Source organism: Oncorhynchus nerka, linkage group LG3, assembly GCF_034236695.1.
Source record: "Oncorhynchus nerka isolate Pitt River linkage group LG3, Oner_Uvic_2.0, whole genome shotgun sequence".
In the NCBI taxonomy this organism is placed as follows: domain Eukaryota; kingdom Metazoa; phylum Chordata; class Actinopteri; order Salmoniformes; family Salmonidae; genus Oncorhynchus; species Oncorhynchus nerka.
Genome location: NC_088398.1, coordinates 26,616,564 through 26,638,386, shown reverse-complemented (window position 1 = coordinate 26,638,386; position 21,823 = coordinate 26,616,564). Strand labels below are relative to the sequence as shown.

Below are 21,823 nucleotides of genomic sequence, written 5' to 3'. Positions count from 1 at the left end.
TGTGCCTCTGTGTGTGTGTGTGTGTGTGTGTATCTGTGTCCATGTGTGTGTGTGTGTATGCGCGCCTGTCTGTGTGTGTGCGCAAGTGCGTGTGTGTATATGTATGTATGGAGGAGGAGACTCCCCTGCGGCCTGGCAGTATTTCGCTCTCCTCCTGTGAAAACGCCTCGGAAGGGACTGGGACAGCTGTGACCAACCTACAGCGGCGATGACACTCACCCCCCCTCCCCCATATCTCTCTCACACACAGTTTTTGCTTTCACACATACAGAAGGAGACACACTAACATACAAGAACACGCATACACACCCAAGGGCACACATACACAGGGACGCACAAACACACCCACCATTTCCCTTACGCACATACAAACGGACACCCATCAACATACACTATTTTAAAGAAAGAAGAAAAAAAACGACTCGTTCACAAACACACACTTTTGAAGCAAAGTGAGTCTGTGTGTGCTGTATGTACAAAAAGAGAACCTTGTTGGACAGATTATCCTTGGGTAATATCGAATGAAAGAACAAATGCATATGCAACACGACACACGCAGTCGCTCACACAGGTATATGAAAGAACAAGGAATGAAGGACACACCAGCACAAGACAACTCACGAATCAGGGGATTACAATGGAAATGTCATCACACAATCGTGGCAAATCCTCGCACGGAACCACACAAGCGTAGAGCAAGAAACAGAGCAAGAAACAGATGCTTTCTTTTCATGTCATTTATTTAACAGTCACCAGATAAGATACATTCTCTTAAAAAAAGAAAGACGACAAAATTAATAATTCCTTTTTGAGTTTAAAAACTATTATACAATATCCTCAATATATAGATTTTTGTACAAAATAAAATCCTTACAACTATAAAGAACGTGTGACGCGGAAACAAAGACCAAACAAATGGGAGGGAAATGGGAGTTGGCTCACAAACTACCACACTCAGGGGTGACAAAGACCCACCTCTTTCATAAATAAATATGTGTATAATAAAATGTTATATTATATATAGCTCTATTTTCCAATATCGGGGCGTCACTAAACCTTTTTAGCGCAGGCTATAACATTTCGCCAAGACCTTCCACACATACTTCAGAGACTGAGATTTAACAAGAGACGACATCCTAGAATAAGGATGTTGATCTCGAGGATAGGGCCTGATAGTCCGTGCCATACTTGCCCTCTGGCTGTAATGATATGTCCCTTGTACGGTGTACATGTTAGGACATTCCTGTTAGAAGTACTCAGTACAGTCCACAGCAGAGCGTGTCTACTGAGGGAGACGGGAGAGCTGGTTCATGTTCTTTAGGCATCAAACGAACAAAAACTGACTGAATCGGAGCGGGACAACCTGGACTTTGTCCAATAAGAAACACTAATTTTTGGGTTTCCGTTGCAAAGCGCTTTAAGACAGTTCGCAACGGTGTTCTGCGTGTGCCCTAATGAACATGACCCTTGGCTCTCTCCTGTCCCGAGGCTTTGTGTGGAACTAGAGTGTGGTGGCTAGAGCTACAGTAAGTAGACTCCCCACATATACACAGACACTGTGGTCCAATTCATAGGGACGTGTGTAGCCTAGAGTATAGGGTGTGGAGGGGGCGGGGGTCACGATCCCGATATCTGCCTTCACACATTACCATGCCGTATCCACCCTGTATGTCCCTTCAGAACGTCAACGTTACAACGACAACAAGAGAGAACGACGACAAAAAAGAGAAACACGCTGAATGTGGAGACGAGGGGAAGGAAGGTAGGAAGGAACAACAACCCTGTCTGACAGAGATTAATGCCAATCTGATTGGCTGATTGTTTTCGCCGTATTTTCTACCCCTCTCTGCCTATATGTACAGTCCCACCGGGCCCAAAACACAGTCAGACGACCTCATTAACGTGTGCAAGGGAACACAAAATACAGATGACGAAGCGGATGACTTACGACACAAACACACTACCCGTTTAAGACACACACGCCCAAAAAGGACGGGGAAAGGGACATGATCATGTGATTCTCGTCTTTTGACCTACTATCAACCTGTGTTTACTTATTTTGTGTCGTGTTCTTTTTCCCACCAGCGCCCTTTCCGAACAGACAAACCGACAAAAACGGACGGCGTTGTCTCCCTCGGGCCAGGATGACTAGGCGTTAATCACGGCTATCAGTCAGCACATTACGTTAGCGACAACTGCGGGGGTGAGAGAGAAAGGGATGAGAGAGAGAGAGAGGGATGGGAGGCTGTTGCGTTTAGATTCCCGATAATGATGCATGGCCGCAGCATCACTTTGGAGATTAAAAGCAAGATGCTGAATTTCAATCAAGACCCAGTTTAATGGGTCGGTCTGAGGGATGATCACTCTGTCTCCTTTGGCAGAGGAGAGAGAGAGAGAGAGAGAGAGAGAGAGAGATAGGAAGAGAGAGGTTAAAGAAAGGAGTGGGAGAGAGAGGTTAATGAGAGGAGAGAGAGGTTAAAGAAAGGAGAGAGAGATAGAGAGAGAGGTTCAAGAAAGGAGAGAGAGAGATAGGTTAAAGAAAGGAGAGAGAGAGAGAGAGAGAGAGAGAGTTAATGAGAGGAGAGAGAGGTTAAAGAAAGGAGAGAGAGAGATAGGTTAAAGAAAGGAGAGAGAGAGGTTAAAGAAATGAGAGAGAGAAATGAGAGAGAGAGAGAGAGAGAGAGATTAATGAGAGGAGAGAGAGGTTAAAGAAAGGAGAGAGAGAGAGAGATAGAGAGAGAGAGGTTCAAGAAAGGAGAGAGAGAGATAGGTTAAAGAAAGGAGAGAGAGAGGTTAAAGAAAGGAGAGAGAGAGAGAGAGGTTCAAGAAAGGAGAGAGAGAGAGGTTAAAGAAAGGAGAGAGATGTTAATGAGAGGAGAGAGAGGTTAAAGAAAGGAGAGAGAGAGAGAGAGAGAGAGAGAGAGGTTCAAGAAAGGAGAGAGAGAGAGAGGTTAAAGAAAGGAGAGAGAGAGAGAGAGAGAGGTTAAAGAAAGGAGAGAGAGAGAGAGAGGTTAAAGAAAGGAGAGAGAGAGAGAGGTTAAAGAAAGGAGAGGAGAGGTTAAAGAAAGGAGAGAGAGAGAGAGAGGTTAAAGAAAGGAGAGAGAGAGAGAGAGAGAGAGAGAGAGGTTAAAGAAAGGAGAGAGAGAGAGAGGTTAAAGAAAGGAGAGAGAGAGGTTAAAGAAAGGAGAGAGAGAGGTTAAAGAAAGGACAGAGAGAGAGAGAGAGAGAGAGAGAGAGAGAGAGAGAGAGGTTAAAGAAAGGAGAGAGAGAGAGAGGTTAAAGAAAGAGAGAGAGAGAGAGGTTAAAGTTAAAGAAAGGAGAGAGAGAGGTTAAATAAAGGAGAGAGAGAGAGAGGTTAAAGAAAGGAGAGAGAGAGAGAGAGGTTAAAGGAGAGAGAGAGAGCGAGGTTAAAGAAAGGAGAGAGAGAGAGGTTAAAGAAAGGAGAGAGAGAGAGGTTAAAGAAAGGAGAGAGAGAGAGAGAGAGAGAGAGAGGTTAAAGAAAGGAGAGAGAGAGGGGTTAAAGAAAGGAGAGAGAGAGAGAGATTAAAGAAAGGAGAGAGAGAGAGAGAGAGAGGGGCAAAAAAAGAAAATGAAAAAAGCTAAAGAAAAAAAGCTGGCGCCACAAAGAAAAAATAAACCCTGGTTGAGGCAAGGTGATACACCATTTCAAATGTTCTCTTCTGAATATTCCAAAGATTAAATCAATTGACATAATGACAGAATGCAACTGACTAATATAACATACATTTTGACTTGCACAGTCAAGTAAAGCACCAGATTATAGTTTTCAATTAGGTCAGTGAGGAGGCACATGTTGTTGTAAGAGTCTTTCCCAAAATGTATAATTTGACTAATACGAGCCAATGACAAAGAGACCAAATAAGCAATCAATCAGAAATCTTTGCTGACATTTTCCCTGCTTCCCACTGGCAGTAAACGTAGCAGCATAGCAACCCCCATTATACATCTATGCCACAAATGTATCTACAGATTCTGATTCTTGCACTTTCTTTATTTGTTCAGCAAAATGATATGTCAAATACCGTACCCGCCTTGCAAACAGCCAAACTCTGCATGAATTTGCCTTCTACGTGAGCAGTCCTGGGTCCAAATACCATTTGAGATATTTAAAATCCGTTCAGCTTTTGCTGTAGTCTGCCTGGAGCGCAAGATAGGCGGGGTTTGCACTTTTGCGACAATTCTATTGGTTCCATTGCACCAGGCAAACTCAGTCAAGCCCAGATAAAGTGATGGAAAGGATTTTGAATAGTATTTGAACCCAGGTCTGTTTGTGAGTGAGCTGTGGAGTCTGACCCACTTGTTTTAAAGTGCTTGGTGAGTTCAGGTCTCATGATAGTAGATGAGAAAGGAACCAGGTTGGGCAACAACACAGTTGAGATTGTCATCACAGTATACAGCTGATGTGAGAAAAACCAATGTAACATGAGCTACAATATCCAGAGGGAGGCAGGGAGGGACGGGGGCTTTTTATAACACAACATAGAAAGGTATGGGAAGTGAGTGACAGTGTTTGTCCCATCTCCTCTGTTTTCAGTCCAGGAATGACACAGTCAAGCACAGTGCTCCCCAACATGTTAGTGGGGAGGGGTTGGAGTCTGTCTATCTGAGGGGCGGTGAGGGCTGGCCTGCAGCACTCTGGGTAGTGGAGTCTTTTCTGAGGCCTGCCCGGAAGCACTCCGGGAAACGTCTCAGCCGGGCACCCAGCTCTGGTTGTTGTGGGCTTGCTGAGGGCCTGCCAGTCCACTCATGCCCACCCCCACCCCCACCCCCATCCCCATCCCGACCCCCTGGGCCAAGGAGCTGTCAAAGTTGAAGTCCATTTCCTCTCCGGAGTCCATGATATCGTGGAGGAGGATGGACTCCACGTCGCAGTCCAAGCTCCCGTGGAAGATATCCAGGTCCAGATCAGCTGGTAGTCTCTCGTGGGGGTGAGGCTGGTGGTATGAGCTACCATGGTAGCTGCCTCCTGTGCCACCTCCCACCATGCCCCGTTGGTGGTGGTACAGTCCACTGCCCATTCCTTGGTGTTGGGGGCTGGGGTAAGTGTTGTGGCAGGGGTGCGAGGGGTGGGGGGCGGTGGCCAGGTGGCAGGAGTCCTGAGGCATCCCCAGCATGCCGGCCGGGTTGGGTGGCAGGGTGGTGGAAGCGGGGAGGTGGGCGTAGGACGGGGGGCTGTAAAGATAGGGGCTTTGTGACTGTAGGGCTGGAGGTGGCCACTGCTGATGCGTGGGGCCAGGGCTGGGGCTGGGGCTTGAGTCGGTGTGTGCGTTGTGTGGTTCTGACTGAGGTTGTGGCCAAGATGAGGAGAGTTGTGGTTGTGGTTGGTCACAGGGTTGAGGTTACGACTCTGAGTACCGTTGTGGCCGTTGTGGCTGTGAGCCGAGTTGTGGTTTGTGTGACTGCCATTGTGACTGTGTGCTGCATGTCCGTTGTGTCCGGAGTGATGGCTGTGACGGGTGGAGCTCACTCCGTTCGTGGAGGGCCCCATCATGGGGTGGGCATCTCTCTCCTGGCCCAGTATTATGTCCTTGGCACAGTACTGCTGTGGAACTCCGGGGCCTCCTGTCAGCAGGCTCTGCAGGGCGTTGGTCCCTGAGTAGGCCCGCATGGTGCCGCCGAAGCTAGCAGGCTTATTCTCCTGGATGGTCTGCATGGGTGAGTGGTGGTGCAGCATGCCCATCCCAGCCTGGCTGTAGACCGCGCCGCAGTACGACCCCTGACCTTTAACCCCAGGGTTGTAATGATAGACCTGGGGAAGTTTGTGGCCTGCCGCTGGGTGAGGATGATGGTGGTGGTAGCCTTCCTCCAGGAGCCTCTCCTCCAGGCTGATCGCCCCCGTGAGATTAGCCAGCTGGGGCAATTGCTCCACGGGTGGACAGTGGCCTCCCGCGGCCCCCATGGCCGGGGAACGGGCGCTGGATGAGGGGGAGGGGTAGAGGTGGGGCGAGGCCGAGCAGGAGAGCCCGCCTTCCTCTGACTCCTCCAGCTTGACCTCGGCCAGGATGGGCGAGAGGCGCCCGCTCAGGGTCGAAGTAGACGAACTAGCCCGGGAGTGGAGCTCCGTCCAGGCGTCAAACTCTCCTTCCACACCCCCAGCTCCCCCTATGTTGCCTGGGAGAACCTTCCCCGGTGGGCTACCCTGCTCAGGGGAAGCCTGGAGCCCCACTTGAGCCCCAGAACCAATCCCTGGCCTGCCCACCCTCTTGCGGCTGACCCGGCCCTTGCTCTTCAGGTACTTGGTGCTGTTGTCCATGGAGACGGTTCGCCGGCGAGGGGCCTTGCCCATCTTGCCCCCCTCAGGGTTGAGCATCCACCAGGAGGACTTACCCGTGCCTTCGTTCTGCACCCGGATGAAGCGCGTGTGGAGGGACAGGTTGTGTCGGATGGAGTTCTGCAGACATAGATAGAGATATATATATAGAGAGGGGGGGGGGGTAAGAGAGAGCGAGAGAGGGGGCGAGAGAGAGAGAGAGAGAGGGGGCGAGAGAGAGAGAGAGAGAGAGAGAGAGAGATTAATTTAGAGTGCACGTTACATTGTTTATCATATTATATACGGTAAGCATTTTCACCGTTTAACACACTGGATCCCACCGATGCCACCTAACGTCACTCTTTAGCTCTGGGTGAGGACAGCGTGTGACTTTCAGGCCTACGAGTACTGGCCGCCTTTGTGCGTGTCCCAGAACTCCTCATCTGTAGACATCAGCTGAATCAAGTATGCATATGACCCCTTTTCATATGAAACAACTGTCTGTCGGAGAGGAAACTAGAGTGCCAGCGACTTTGACGACGTGCAACCTGCCAATCTGATCCCAAGCCTGCTGCTCCATACTGATGACTGTTTAAAGGTTTATCTCGCATACATTGAAGCCACTGGGGAGTGTGTGGATTCCCCTTCCAAGAAGAGCTTCGCAGATCAATATGTACCAGACAGTTTGTGTTTATGTTTATAGAGCCGCTCTACACTCACCATCCTGGGGCCACAAAAGACTTGCTAGTACCTTGTCGGCCCTCTAAACCGTAGACACCAGGGCCCAGTTTGTCTTGAAGTTATCTGTCCGTATTTCAACTGCCGTATATGATTAAATGCGTAGAGTCAATTAATAGTCCATTCTGTTTTTATCAATTTAATCCTATCCGATAGGTGAAATCCAGATAGATCACTTTGGGAAAAAATGGGCCCATAAATCAATTGCCTGGTAGGTAGTCCACAGGGGTATACTACAAAGCCGGGTAAATTAGTTAGCCAGCTAACTTTGAAAAGCAACCCGATAATAACTACCCATTTCTGCGTCATTAAGACATCGAAACTAAAATATGTGTTTCTGGTTGTCGAGTCAACTTAGACCATGTCCATTTCAAGGTTATCTTTCAAAAAATGTTTTACATTTTTTTCAGAATGATTAGGTTAGCTGGCTAACTCATTGATCATGCTTCGTGGTATACCCCTCAGTAGTCTACAAAGTGACCCAGTCTCTCTGTAACTCTCCTGCCTATTCATCATCATGGCGTCTACAAACTACTACTTGTGCCTTTACCAAACAGTAGGACTCATGAAAATCTATTCTTCACTCTGTAGTCTAAACTGGAGTGAGCCAGACTCTTTGTACAATCTATCAGGTGAGAGTGCCAAAGATTATCTGAACTGAAGACACTACGTCCACTTTATCTCATGTGAAGTGGAGGGTATTCCTCCCTCCTTCCCTCCTTCCCTCTGTCTCTTTCCTCACCACTTCTTCTCCTCTGCCTGGTAGATGTAAACTAATCCCTGGTTCGATGTGCCTGGCTGGGGATTGTGTTTGATGTGGCTGCCACTCTGGCCCAGCACCAGTCATGTGGAGATGGATCGGGAGATTGAGCTAGGAGCTACCAGGGATAACGGATGGAGCCCACCAACCACCTCCTACCCACACAGACTCTCTCTATCGCCTTATTCTCATTCCGTCTCTCGATAACAGTCTCTTTCTCTTCACCTTCTCCCCCTTTCTCTCTCTCTCTCTCTTTTATCACCGCTCTCTATCTTTATAGCCTCCTCTTCTCTAAGCGGTCTGCAAACTTGTTGCTTCTCTCCTTTCTTTTCATCCTCTTTCCTCCCTCTCTCCACGTCTCCTGTGTTTGTTAATATACTGCAGTCATTATTTACCGCTGAGAGAAAGATTTCACATTTTCTGTCCATTTCTTTCCCCACATTTCTTTTTTGGAACACTCAAATTCAGTGACAAACTCTCAATAGATGACTCTGTTCATTCACTTTCTCATTCCAAAAACAATTTGTAGGTGTATTAGACTTTTTCTTCAAGGCCAAGTGAAGGCCAAGTGAACACTGATAAATATTGATTGACAATAGTTGTTCTGTTCTGCTTTTGCTGTAGGCGTTATTCTGAAACTTGAATGGCAAAATGAAACCAAAGCACCTAGTGTGGCTAAGCCTTACATTGGCACTATAGTACTATATTCCATTGTTTCAGATTGAGGTACAAGGTCCATTGTGTCGCACATCATTTGTATTCACGGGCGAATGGCACAGTCTGAGTACACACAAATCAAATTGTGGAGCACCAACTGAAAAGCGGCGACTGACTGAATGCAGGTGATCTGTGAATGCCTCCCTTCGGTTGTCTCGCTGTGACACCTCAAGCATTGGGTAACCATGGCAACTGTTGGTAAACGTGCAGGAGAGGGAGTATATGATATTGTGGTGGGTAGAGCAGGGAGGCAGAGTAAGGGTAGCGGGGGGGGGGGGGGGGGGGATTGGGGAGATGGTTGTTTGATGCTGCAGCTCTCTCTAACTCAAAGCAGTGTTTCTTGCATCTGGGCCATGCCAGTCCGTCGGGGATGCCCGGTCGGCAGTTAGGGGCGGGCGACTACGTGCCTGCGCCGACTACTACCCTTTTCACACTACAGGGCCGACCGGAACTGGCTCACATATTTTCTTTTCACATGGATCTTTTCGGCACAGTTCAAGCAACTATGGTGGATACCCAGCCAGCTCAAACAGCTTGGCTCAGCAAAGTTCGGTCCGGCTTGCTAGTGTAAACAAGGTATACCTGTCTCTTCCACACCAGAACAGTACCTTATCAGATCATGACAAATGCTGTCCATCAGGTTAGATGACAGATTGATTGAAGGCCGAATGAAAATGCACCTCCTTCAATGGGACCGGACCCGGTTGAAGCCGCTACCGCGTCTGATCTCTGATCTGTTCCAAACGTAGCATGTAGGATCAAAAAAGGTCCCCCGCTATAGACTTGGGAGAGGGATTTGAACATCATCCCCATGCCCTCTTTATCTGATGAATCCTGAATGCACCTGCTTAAGAGAGATTTAAGGGATTGGCTGTGTCCCTCATGGCTCCCTATGCTCTATATAATGCACTACTTTTGACCAGGGGCCATAGGGCTCTGTTCAAAAGTGGAGCACTATATAGGGACTGCGGTGCCATTTGGGACACGGCCATTGCGTGGATAAGTTGGCCATGATGGCGTAGTCTGCTAGCGGTTTGCTTCCTGTCTGCCGGCCTTTCTGTTTTGTTTTCAAACCCGGGGTTTCTCAGTAGTAGTCATCCTGTTTGGGTGTGGGTTTAGGGACTGAGAATAGCCCTGCCAGATTACAGCTGTCCCTCCCTGTGTTGGTGTAGCCTAGCCCTGGCCTCTCGCCCAATCTCGGCCTGAGTCAGGGGAAATATGGCCGGCCCATGCCCCTCTCACTCACGCCCCTAAAACAGGCAGTCGCAGGCAGCCGGTGCTAATCCCGCTCCATCCTGAGTAATCCCAGACAATCCCGAGCTAATCCTGGAGTTGATTCAGGGGCACTCCCAGCTGGGCGTCTCACACCGTCCACTGCCAGGTCATCGTGTGCACCGCGGGCAGTCCGGATACAGTATGATCCAATGGGAGGAGGAGGATGAGGGGGCAGACTACGGAGATTCCTTTGTTAAGCAACCTGTCCATGTAAAGACAATGAGAAGAAAGGCCATGCTCTACAAGGCCATGTAAATACAACCACCCTTTCAATTTCCTATCTGACAGAGCTAAGCGGAATGCCTCACTCTGAGTTTGTCCTTGAGGGTGTTTTTTTCCATACTTCTCCCCACAGGCTTACAACAGAATAAAATTGAAAACATTATTCTCTATTAAATATTCATAAAATGTTTCTTCAGCCCCCTGGCTTTCGGGGACCAGACAAATGAAGGGAAGAACACAAAAACACACAATGACACGGAACACACATTCCAACCCTTGGTCCGGCAGCGATCTCCTATTGAAATCAGGCCCATTGATACAATACATATTGTGGACGGACAAAATGATAAAGTGAAAAATAGAAAGCTAAGACACAAATGTATTGCCTGATCCCATCCGACTTAAGTAAACAGACTTGCTGTATATCAAAAGTTGTCAAGTCAAACTTCTATGGAAATGTATATATCACAGTGGGTTCTTAAACAACAACAACGGGTTTTCAATAGCCTTGCACTGTTATTTGTGAAAAGGGCATCTGTCCGATTTATAGAACAATTGTAGCCCGTAGAAGACTGTGTAGCACATATAAATATAATTACTAGAATGGTAAAGCCCCTCAGACCACATCAAGTTCACAGAACACTCATGGCTACATTCAATATGGCAGCCGGTTCACCCTTCACATAAGTAACATTGACTTGAATGGGAATTGCCCTTTCTAGTAATTCTATTTCTATGGTGTGGCACTCCGATGGCCCCAGAGAGACAATCGGCTTGAGATCAACTCTCATTAGAGCCCACGATCCTGATACCTGACTTACGTCTTCTTCATTCGCTCTGTACCAAGCCACTCTACCACAGCCTCTTTGCCCGCAGATTAAGTTTAAGACCCATTAACCCGCTCAAATCGGACACGTTCACTCTCTTTCCGACACAGGTGGCCTCAGAGCAGCAGAAAGGGATTTTTCCTTTTTCCAAGACTGGGGTACTTGTTAAAAGTCAATCCAATAGAGACTACAAGACTTCCTGTTTTGGATCGACCGAGCTTTTGTTCATGTTCCGAGAATGAACAAAAACAAAACGGGCCCTGGTCATGGTAAATAATTCTCTTTCAAACCCTTTAAATTTGCCCCTCAGCGTTCTGGCCATTCACATTGATTCCTGCTCAGTCCTCCCTCCACACACCCACTGAGTTTGATTTTTGGAATCTGGAGTAGGCAGTTCAACTTGGAGAATCGATTCAACTTAATAGCCTTCAATGCTAAGGCTTGGCTTTAGACACATCAAGGTCTGCCTGTCTGTAGGAAGATATTCTATTGGACTATCCTTGTGAAGGTGATTATGGCTCCCTTCCCAATGCTCTTGCTCGAGGGTACCCCCGTGTGAGTTTGTGTGAGTAGGGTGACCGCGCCCAGTTGCCCAGCCTGGCGCAATGCCAATGTGTGTCCCCTGTGCCACCACTCCCAGGGTAGCAATCTGCCATTAAGACTGTGGTGAGCGGGGTGGTGGGGCAATAGACCGTCTGGGTTGGCTTGACTGGCAAGGCGGGCAGCTGGGATAGAGGGGGGTAAGGGGGTGGGAATGTGGAGGTATAGTATGGAGCCCAGTGTGTGAGAACCCTCCGAGCCACACAATGGACTGCCCTCAAAATGGGGCCCCTCTACCCCCCCACATACTCACAAGAGGGGATAGAAGAAACAGGTCAAACTGTACAGGGCCCGTCTTGTGGAGAGAGGGTGTACTCATTCAAATAGAACCGAGTGACGAGCCCAAAGACAAGAGGGCTCGCATGGGAACGCCAAAAGAAACCACTCACCCGGTTCAAATAACTTAAAAGGGTTGGATGACTGGCATGTTCGTTCTGCAAAGACGAGCGTCTGTCTGGAAGCTGTTTACCGCCATTCGCCATGTACTCATTCGGTGTTTATCAATCCCATTTCATACAGAAAGCAGCCATTATGCTTCTCTGCTGTCTATGGGTATCTCTTCATAGCACACCATTCATTAGATAAGCACAAATCAAGGGGGACCAGGAGAGGCTCTGGCTGTGTTTATTGTGATGGCTGTTTGTGCCTCTGCAGAAGGGGGGGGGGGGGGGTGGAGGCTCAAACACAAGCAGTTTTGTTCAGGCAAAGGAATGAGTTTTGTCAGCTAAGCCTGTCTCCAGGCTATTGATGGAAATTAGCACTGGCTAAATATTCGCTTCCCGTGATTGATGTCACAGCTTGGCTTGTCCCCCTTTGAAGGGAAATAAAGAATTTAGAGGCGCATAGATTAATGGGAATCGGGGGGTTGGTGCATTCAGCCTTCTCTGTCTGCAGGGGTGGGGTGGAGTGGAGGGATGGGAGGGCTTCAAGGGGACTGAAGGGCCTAATGGTAGATAAAATATGGCTCTATACGGAACAAAGCAGATACAGCACGCTATCCCAAGTGGCACAGGTACAGACAGGAACACAGATCTTGTTGCCTGCGAAGGAAGCCCAAAGTCAGGCGATAATTCAAATCCCTTTAGAGGAGGAGAGCCTACTTTAAGGAGACAGATGGGCAGATGGACGAGCCTGATTTCTGGACTGCGCCCAAATTGGAACGATTCAAAAAACGAAGACCTCTTACTAGGAGTTGAGAAACTAACTTAGCCGCCACATGCCACAGGGGCGGCTGGTAGCCTTAGGGTTAAGAACGTTGGGCCAGTAACCGAAAGGCCTAGGTGAAAAATCTGGTGATGTGCCCTTGAGCAAGGCACTTAACCCTAATTGCTCCTATAAGTCGCTCTGGAGAAGATCATCGGATGAATGACAAAAAAAAGTTGTCATGTATAATGCCATCCTCACTGCCATGGTCCAATGTATGTCCATAGTCACGGAACTATCAAGTAGGTCTAGTTGTGTAGTCACGGCAAGCCCTGTCAGAAACCTTGGCTAGGAACCAGGCTGAGCTACATTGCAGACCATTGGCTGCTATCTGTACCTAAGACATAGCCTGGAGAACCTTTGCCATACCTTACTAAGGCATGTTCCCCCTCTTACGACAATGCAAATCAATTTCAGAATTGCTATATCATCCCACACACCCCTCAGTGCCATTCCAAAGGGGAAAGAGGGAAAGTCAATTGAGAGTTTGAGCTGCCATGTGCCATGGTGCCCACAGTCAGGAAGTCTGTGGGGAGATGGTGTAATGGAATTGATGGGGGATTCCTGCTTGGCTGTGTTCTAATTGCAGCCAGTCCCTGGCAAATCACTGCCTGTATACTTCTATAAGCACCAAGGGGGATGGTTAGCGGTCGGGTGTGGAACTGTGGATCAAGGGCTGCACGAGCTTTGGCGGCTAAAAATAGCCGCTAACAGATTAGCAGACCATCTGAGACCAGGATAGGGGATCGGAAAATCCACCACGGCATGCCAGGGCGGTCTTGGCGGCTTTCTAGTTGGTCGGCGTGAGGGGGACACGACATCTACGACACCCACGCAACAAAAGCCTCCGCCTGGGCTCGTAATCACGTCTGACGCCCAAACGTGGGTAAGACCTGAGCCAGGGAGGGCACAAGGTGGGCACGTGCAAGAGGGTATGGCTTTTACACAGGGGCTATGGGAGTTCGGCTTCGCTTTCCCCTGTGAGGGTTCACAAAACAGGTGTAGTGGTTGGGCCACCTGTGGGGCCTGCTCACAGCTCACACTTCGACTAAAGTCTGGGGATCTATCAGACGCACATTTTCCACAGGGCCTGCCATCATGCTGTCATGCACGTTTCTGGAGAGAGGCTTTTACAGCTTTTTGTTTGTTTGTATGTGTGTGTGTGTGTGTGTGTGTGTGTGTGTGTGTGTGTGTGTGTGTGTGTGTGTGCTTGAGTCAGGTCTTTTAACGGCCCACAGGCGGAGTGTGGATTTGATTATATTGAAACCACCCTCTGCCACAAAGAAACAGATGATGCAACAATGGAATCAATGCCGATGCGATTCTCTCCTCCTCTCACTCTACAACATAATCAACATAATCTCCTTCATAATAATAACAATCTCATTTCCCGCATTCTAAAGGTCAGCACACACCTCTGATCAGACTTTAATAAACCTCATTTCTCGGGGTTTCATTTCATATCAGCAGAGCAGGGAACTCATTCGGCAGCGGTGGCCTTATGGCACGCAGAATTCATAGAATAGTCCCCTTTTAATTGCTTGCAATTTCATAGCGCAGAGACTAATGATCATCGCAATCAGATGGAAGCGTCCAAAGATTCAGAAAGACACGCACGCAGACATGCACGGATGCATCTTAAGCAGGCAGGCACGCACACACGCACACACAGTAGGGTATCCATCATGACTTGTGAGGTGCAGATGATGTGAAGACCGAAACTCAGGCATGTCTACAAGTATATCACATGCATCAGTCACGCAATAACACACAGCTTCTCCCTCACACGTTCATCTTCTCACATGTACTGGCAAACAAAATAGACACATAGGCCTCGCACACACTCTCTCTCTCTCTCTCTCTCTCTCTCTCTCTCACTCACTCACACACACACACACACTCACAAAGAGCCTGGCACAGTGGGCACGCTCATTACCGCAATGCCAAGCTACTAGTTGCTAAGGAGACCTGTGGGAGAGGGAGGCTCCTTGTTGCCATAGCAGCCGGCCTGCTCCCTGCCAACTATCCCCCGAGGGAAAGGCAGCTAAGGAGAGAGGTGTGGGGGTGGGGGGGGGGTGAAGTAGGGAGAGGTAGAGGGCACCCGTCTAATAGGGGAGAGGTGTTGGGGAACTTCATTAAACGCCCTGTGCAGCACACCAACCACTGCTCCTCAACAATATACACCACATGCTATACACACTTATTCAGAGATGCAGAAAGCTACACCCACCTATGATGTACGCCTACACATGACATTGAAAAAGGTAAGTGTATATGTGTAATCTTAGGTCAAGAAAAGGCGGCTACAGAAGGAATGAGGGAAAAGAGAACAAAGGAGGATCAAAGAGGGTCTTGAATTTTGGTGTGAATGGAGAACGTTGGGGGATCTTAACTATGGCGGCGTCTGTTAACCATGGAGCCATCTTGAGATATTAAATTATGTAAACGAATTGTTACCGCCGTCTCTTTGAGCCAATATGGCCATCCAGTGATAGCCACCGGGTGATTGGTTGAGCCTTCTGTGTGACATCACTCCGAGCCCATACCGAAACACAAAATAATGACGGCCAATGTCTCTCCCCTCGAATCTAAAACCAGTAGTAACCACCAACTTCACTGACCGTTATATCTAATATTCCCACACCCCAAAAACATTGCCGCCGAGGAGGGCTCGTTAGCTAGTCACCTCAGCCGTTTTCTTATGAAACTAGCTAACATTAGCTAGACTGCGTCCAGACTCGGGAGTTCACCGGGCACATAGACAGGTCACATAGACTTCAGGAGACAGCTGGTTAGATATGCTTCCACCATGGACAACAACAACTGGCTACTAGTTCGTTTTCACCTAAATATGTTCATCTCATAGTTAGTTTATCCACTGACCACTGCATTTAGGAGGATAGCGAAATTACTTAAATGTAGCTAGCTAGCTAGCTCACCAACTAATCGTGGATTTCCTATTCTTTGATAGATTTGGGTCAACTTGCTCATATCAAGCAGCAGACAGTTTGTGCAAAGGTAAAAATAACAATTAGTGGACTCGTTTTTGTGAATGACAAGACAGTGAAACTAAAATGGATGGGTGAGTCTTCAATTTATTTCACAATTAATGAAGTTGGGTTTCCCCAAGTCATTCAGTGCTTACTGCTTAGGCTTGTGACCAAGCTAAACAGACAGCTCTGCAGCGCATCTGTGTGACATCACACACCCAAGAAGGCTCAACCAATCACCCAACGCAACTCATGAACATGAATGAACTTTGCCTCCGGCTATCCCACGAAAGGAAATGTCCAGTGAGCCCATTCCATCCACTTCCTGGAAATTCAGTCCATGAGAATGAACAAACAATGAATGATTTCAACTTCACATACAGCTAAGCTACATATCCAACCATACAGTACAACGGCTCAACGGGAACCTACCACACAACATACTCAAGGAAACATACTATAGCAGCATTCCTTCAAAAAAACAAAAGCCCATACTGTAGAGTAAGAGAGTGCTCATTCAGGATTTACTCATCCCTCAAGAGAGGCCTCCGAGATTGCTTAAACGGAGTACAGAGAGTGATATAGCGAAGTGATAATGCTGAGTTCATAGGTCAAGGTACCTTGCCTTTAACACTGAAGTGCATACACATACAGTAAGAGTGCCTTTCGTAGTGGAAAATGTATGAACCATGTTGCTTCCATGGAAATGAAATGGATTCTAGTTCTATGGTTGCTTGACCCTCAATATTGGAAGTGCCAACCTACTGTATGAATGAGGAGCTTTATTGCCTAGTTTGATTCTCAATGGGGGGTGGCGGTGGTGAAGGGCACAGAACACCCTGTCCGCTGGGGTAACTTGTCTCACTGTCTAGACTAATGAGAGAAGGAGAGATACCCCTCTGAGTTAGGAGGAAAAGTGGAATGGGAGGGATTTCACCCCTCCTCCTCTGCCTTCCGCCTCCATTTCCCGAAACAAAAAGAGCCCAATTAAGTCAGTTTGAGTTAGGGTCTGGTGGTGTGTGTCTGTACATTTGTCTGTGAGTGTATGAGAGGAAAACAAGAGGGGAGGGGGGTTCGTTCTCTCAATCTCTTAGTCGCGTGGGACAGAGAATGGGAGAGCAGCCAACCACAGAGAGAGAGAGAGAGAGAGAAACGCACTACTCTACAACATAAGCGGGGAAAAACTTGCTCTCAGCTCCTCGACGGGAGACGCTGAAATATTAATCAGTATGCTCCGGTCACAGACTCCTCTCCTCTGAATGCAATCGCTTCAAACCCCTTCCCTCCCTAATGAGTGGCTATGAGTGGGTTCATGAATGGCTAATGGACACAGATGGGGGGGGCTGATGGCGGGATAGATAGCGATGGGGGGTAGTGCAGTATTGGTGGGGGATGGGGGGTGGGGGGGATGTAGAGACATGCAGTGACCTTTTAAGAGGCTCCTGAAAACTTCATTACGACTATCCCCACTATTCCTCTTCTTGTTCCCTCAATCTTTCTTTCTCCCTCTCTATTTCTCATTATCTGTCTCTCCCTCTGTTTCCTTCCTCTCTCTGTCTCTCCCTGGCTCCTTCCTCTCTCTGTCTCTCCCTTTTTCCTTCCTCTCTCTGTCTCTCCCTGTTTCCTTCCTCTCTCTGTCTCTTCATGTTTCCTTCCTCTCTCTGTCTCTCCCTGTTTCCTTCCTCTCTCTGTCTCTCCCTGTTTCCTTCCTCTCTGTCTCTCCCTGTTTCCTTCCTCTCTCTGTCTCTCCCTGTTTCCTTCCTCTCTCTGTCTCTCCCTGTTTCCTTCCTCTCTCTGTCTCTTCCTGTTTCCTTCCTCTCTCTGTCTCTCCCTGTTTCCTTCCTCTCTCTTTCTCTCCCTGTTTCCTTCCTCTCTCTGTCTCTCCCTGTTTCCTTCCTCTCTCTGTCTCTCCCTGTTTCCTTCCTCTCTCTGTCTCTCCCTGTTTCCTTCCTCTCTCTGTCTCTCCCTGTTTCCTTCCTCTTTCTGTCTCTCCCTGTTTCCTTCCTTTCTCTGTCTCTCCCTGTTTCCTTCCTTTCTCTGTCTCTCCATCTATGTCTCTCCACCGCTCTCTCATCCATCTACCTTGCGCTCTCCCTGTTGGTGCGTGCTGACTGATAACCCTCTTACCCTCTTACCCACACAACCCCTCAGAGCTATACTGTACACTGAAGTTTCAGTTCTAGGGCTATTTAAGGGCACTACACCAAACTACACACTTATGCTTTAATGAATGCACACAGCGTTCATGTCAAAATGAACATACTGTACATGCAGGCAAACGTATAAATAACCTACCAACATTAAAACTGCAATAGTCTGGGCCTCCCGGGTGGCGCAGTGGTCTAGGGCACTGCATCGCAGCTGTGCCACCAGAGACTCTGGGTTCGCGCTCAGGCTCTGTCGCAGCCGGCCGCGACCGGGAGGTCTGTGTGGTGAGGTGAGGCCAGTAGGGATATCCTTGTCTCATCGCGCTCTAGCGACTCCTGTGGCGGGCAGGGCGCAGTGCGCGCTAACCAAGGTCGCCAGGTGCACGGTGTTTCCTCCGGCGCATTGGTGCGGCTGGCTTCCGGGTTGGATGCGCACTGTGTTAAGAAGCAGTGCGGCTTGGTTGGGTTGTGTATCGGAGGACGCATGACTTTCAACCTTCGTCTCTCCCGAGCCCGTACGGGAGTTGTAGCGATGAGACAAGATAGTAGCTACTACAACAATTGGATACCACGAAATTGGGGAGAAAAAGGGGTAAAAATAAAATTAAAATTAAAACAAATAAAAAAATAGAATGTATCAGCTGTAGGGCTGTAAAGAAAACCACACAGGCCAGACAGTAGTAGCCCGAGAGTATCTGAAAGTGATGCAGTGTTACTTCAAGAGAGTCTCTCAGTAGAAAATCAATGCACTATTTCGGCCTTGTTGATTGGATTCGTAAAACCAAATGGGTAATAGATTTGGGATATACCCCCACATTGAAGACACGGGTCGCTGAGAAGTTTATGCACAAGTTTATGCGCAATCCCCGATTCATTGAGAAGAGACAAAATAAATGGAAAAGGTAAAGCAAAAGAGAAAACATTTCAATTTAGTGGATTTTCAAGGCTACTTATTGACTGAACCGTGCAGGAACGTTTTGAAAGTATGACCACTTCAACTACTATTGGAACCTTAACTCACCCTTAGCATTCTCCTCAACTCAAAGTGTACGAGACACAATCGGCAGCACCTGAATGTGTCACCTTTTTTGTTTGTGAAGTCGAGAGGGGATTAGTGAGCCGAAGAATGAGAAATGTGGGTTACTTCGCCTTCCCAGGACCCTCTGTTACCATAGAGGCCGTGTCTGGATTAGGAGCGTCTGGAGCTGCCAGCGTGCTGACGCAGATGCACACACTCCCCTGCTTAATCCACTCGCTAATTGGAGGAGTGGGCTCCTATTGGGCCTATGACCTAATTCTTGACCTAACCTCTCCCTCTCGGCAGCAGTTATGGCTGGGCGGGCCTACCGGATTACAGTTCGAGCGGGGAAATGAGACCTGGTTCATAAGGGGCGTATAGGTCTATGTCAGATTGTATGGGGCTGTATGAGACTGTACGGATGAATGGGGTCATGCTGCACGGGGACGTACGGTCTATTTATGGGTCTGGGTAGGGACGTACGGTCTATCTATGGGTCTGGGTAAAGATGTATGGGATTGCACGAGGCAGGCCGGATTAGGGCAGGAAAATGAGACCTGGTTCACAGGAGGTGGACAGGGCTGTATGGGCTTATGCTGCACTGAGACATATGTATGGGGCTGTGGAGGGTTGTAAGGGGATGTAGTAGGATGTATGGGGTCGTACTGCCCGAGGGCATACGGGGCTGTGTAGGGGAGTGTGGCGGGGTGACCGCATAGGCCAATGGGGATTATAGAGTCAGACTACAGTCATACACAGGTCGCTATAAGGCATACAGGATATATATTGTATTGCCTCCTCTACAGAGGGATGAAAGCACCATTATGTCTATTAGTACTGTTGAATGTGCTTGTATGTATGTGTGTGTGTGTGTGTGTGTGTCGCCGCTTCTCCGAGAAGGGGCCTGCAGAGTTTCCGCCTGAGTGGTACTGTCAGTGGGTATCACTCAGCCCGGCTGTGTGGCAAGACGCGTGGATCATTAGCAGAGACGGAGAGAGAGAGAAGGAACGGAACGCAGGAGAGAAAGAAAGCAGAGAGAGACTGAGTCGGGCAGCGCGTCTTAATGTCCGTCTTGAGAGCATTATACATGGCGCTGCACTCTCCTCTCAGTCACGTAATCACCCCACCGTAAAAGCAGAGACTCAGCCCCCCCCTTATCTCCTCTGTCACTCTCTCTCTCCCCCCTCCGCCCCCCCCCTTCCCCAGTCTCTTATTCACTCTCTCCACATCTCTTTCCTCCTCGTTCACACCGTTCATTCACTTCATCTTCATTATCTCTTTGAATCTCTCCCTTGCTCCAAATCTATCGCTCCCACTTTCTCCTGATTGCTTTTGCACGTCATTTTTTTTCTTCCCTCGTTCCAATCTCCCCATGTTCTCCAACCCTGTAGCCTTCGCGTTCATTTCCTCTCTATCCCTCTCTCCATCAGTGTCACTTGCCTGCACTCTGGTCCACGGCGCTACGTAGCTACTGCTCTATGCCTTCAGACACATGCATAGACACAGACCGACACACGGACACACACGCACGCACACACACACACACACACACGTCTCTACTACGCACTCTTTCATTCCTCAACTGTTTTCCCAATGTTCTCCTTCCTTCGCTCTGGGGCTATGCCCAGTGCAGAGATGCCGACGCTAAATGTTGAAAACAACATGGATGACATTTACTAGGATAATGGTAAACATTTGCCTGTATCCTTCTACATAGTTGGGTCGTGTTCATTAGGTACCAAAAGGAAGAAAATAGACTGAAACAGGTAAGGACTACATGGAGTTCTACAACAAGAAACACTCATTTACGTTTTCTGTTGCAAAATGTTTGGAAACATTTTCCGTAGCATGTCATATTGAACACCACCCGGGATTCATACAAGCACGGCACCAATTGTCCCCCATGCAATGGTGGCTTGCTTGCTTAGCAGGTTGAATAATATCTGTTAATGTTAGCATTTTAACACCCAAACAGATGATGAGATGCTGCATTTGTCCCTATGAAACATTTGCGAGACCGGCACAGAGCTGCCTAGCGTAGCCCAGCATTAGCCCCGCTAACACGGGAGCATAGTGAGGCTAAGTGATGCAATCTGGCCTGATGCCAATAGCGTTCTGAAACAGACTCAAGCCTCAGATGACATGCAGACAGAAAATGAGACGCATGTACGCCCACTCGCTGCTTGGGGAACCACGTGACTGCACAGGTGCAAATGGGGCTGGGTGGATAGAGGACAGAGAGTTTCGGCAAGTAGGCTACAAGACTGAACAGTGTATTTGAGGGATGACTGAGACAAAGATGGAATGATAAGAGTGGCTAGCGACGGAGTGTGAAAAGGTGGCTAGATGAAGCAGCCTAGACGCCTCATGTACAAAAGACAGGCAATCACATTGAGACTGCACACACTCCCCTCCAAACATACATCTGCCAACACTGCAAGCTCTCAACCATGTTTCAGCTGTCAATCCCCCCCCCCACTTCCCCTCTCTTGCCCGAGAGTGCCGGCATCTGATCACCCCCCTTTCCCCCATTCTCTTGTCAGCGTGTCACTCAGGCCTTCTAGGTCCCACCTTCCCACCGACGAGTTCATCCCACCAGCCACCATCCTAGCCTGCTCTCCCGATCGACACACACACACACGAGTAACTCAACCCAACAACCTCTCCCTTATGACAAACGTACATTCATAACATTCAGACACACACACACACACACACACACACACACACACACACACACACACACACACACACACACACACAACCTCTCTTCTACACCACTGATTTATTTGCCTCCCCAGTTGGTCCGTCTGCATGGATCACTTGTAAGGATTTTAGAAAATACTTTTGCTAAGCTGATTGCTAAGGGGGGGACAAATTAACGTCGCACAACTGCATACAACCTTCTTGGGTCACAGTCTCCCTTATGTAATAGTGTGTGTCTGAGTTCCCGAAATACCACTCCCCCACCCGACACACACACAGCCCCCGCCTCTCCCCATTCACCCATTCTGTTCTAATTGAGGGATCTTTTTTCGGAAGCTGTTATTGCTCT

At 48.4% G+C, this 21,823-nt stretch overlaps 1 protein-coding gene across 1 annotated transcript in view; it reads right to left on the bottom strand.

The window, feature by feature from the left end:
* Positions 1-3,313: 3,313 nt before the first annotated feature.
* LOC115114960 (forkhead box protein O6-like) overlaps positions 3,314-21,823 on the bottom strand; it is a 40,673-nt gene continuing 22,163 nt past the window's right edge. The window contains 2 exon segments of the mRNA XM_029643417.2: positions 3,314-5,183; positions 5,186-6,412. Coding sequence (XP_029499277.2) covers positions 4,710-5,183; positions 5,186-6,412 — 1,701 coding nt within the window. The 3' untranslated portion in view covers positions 3,314-4,709.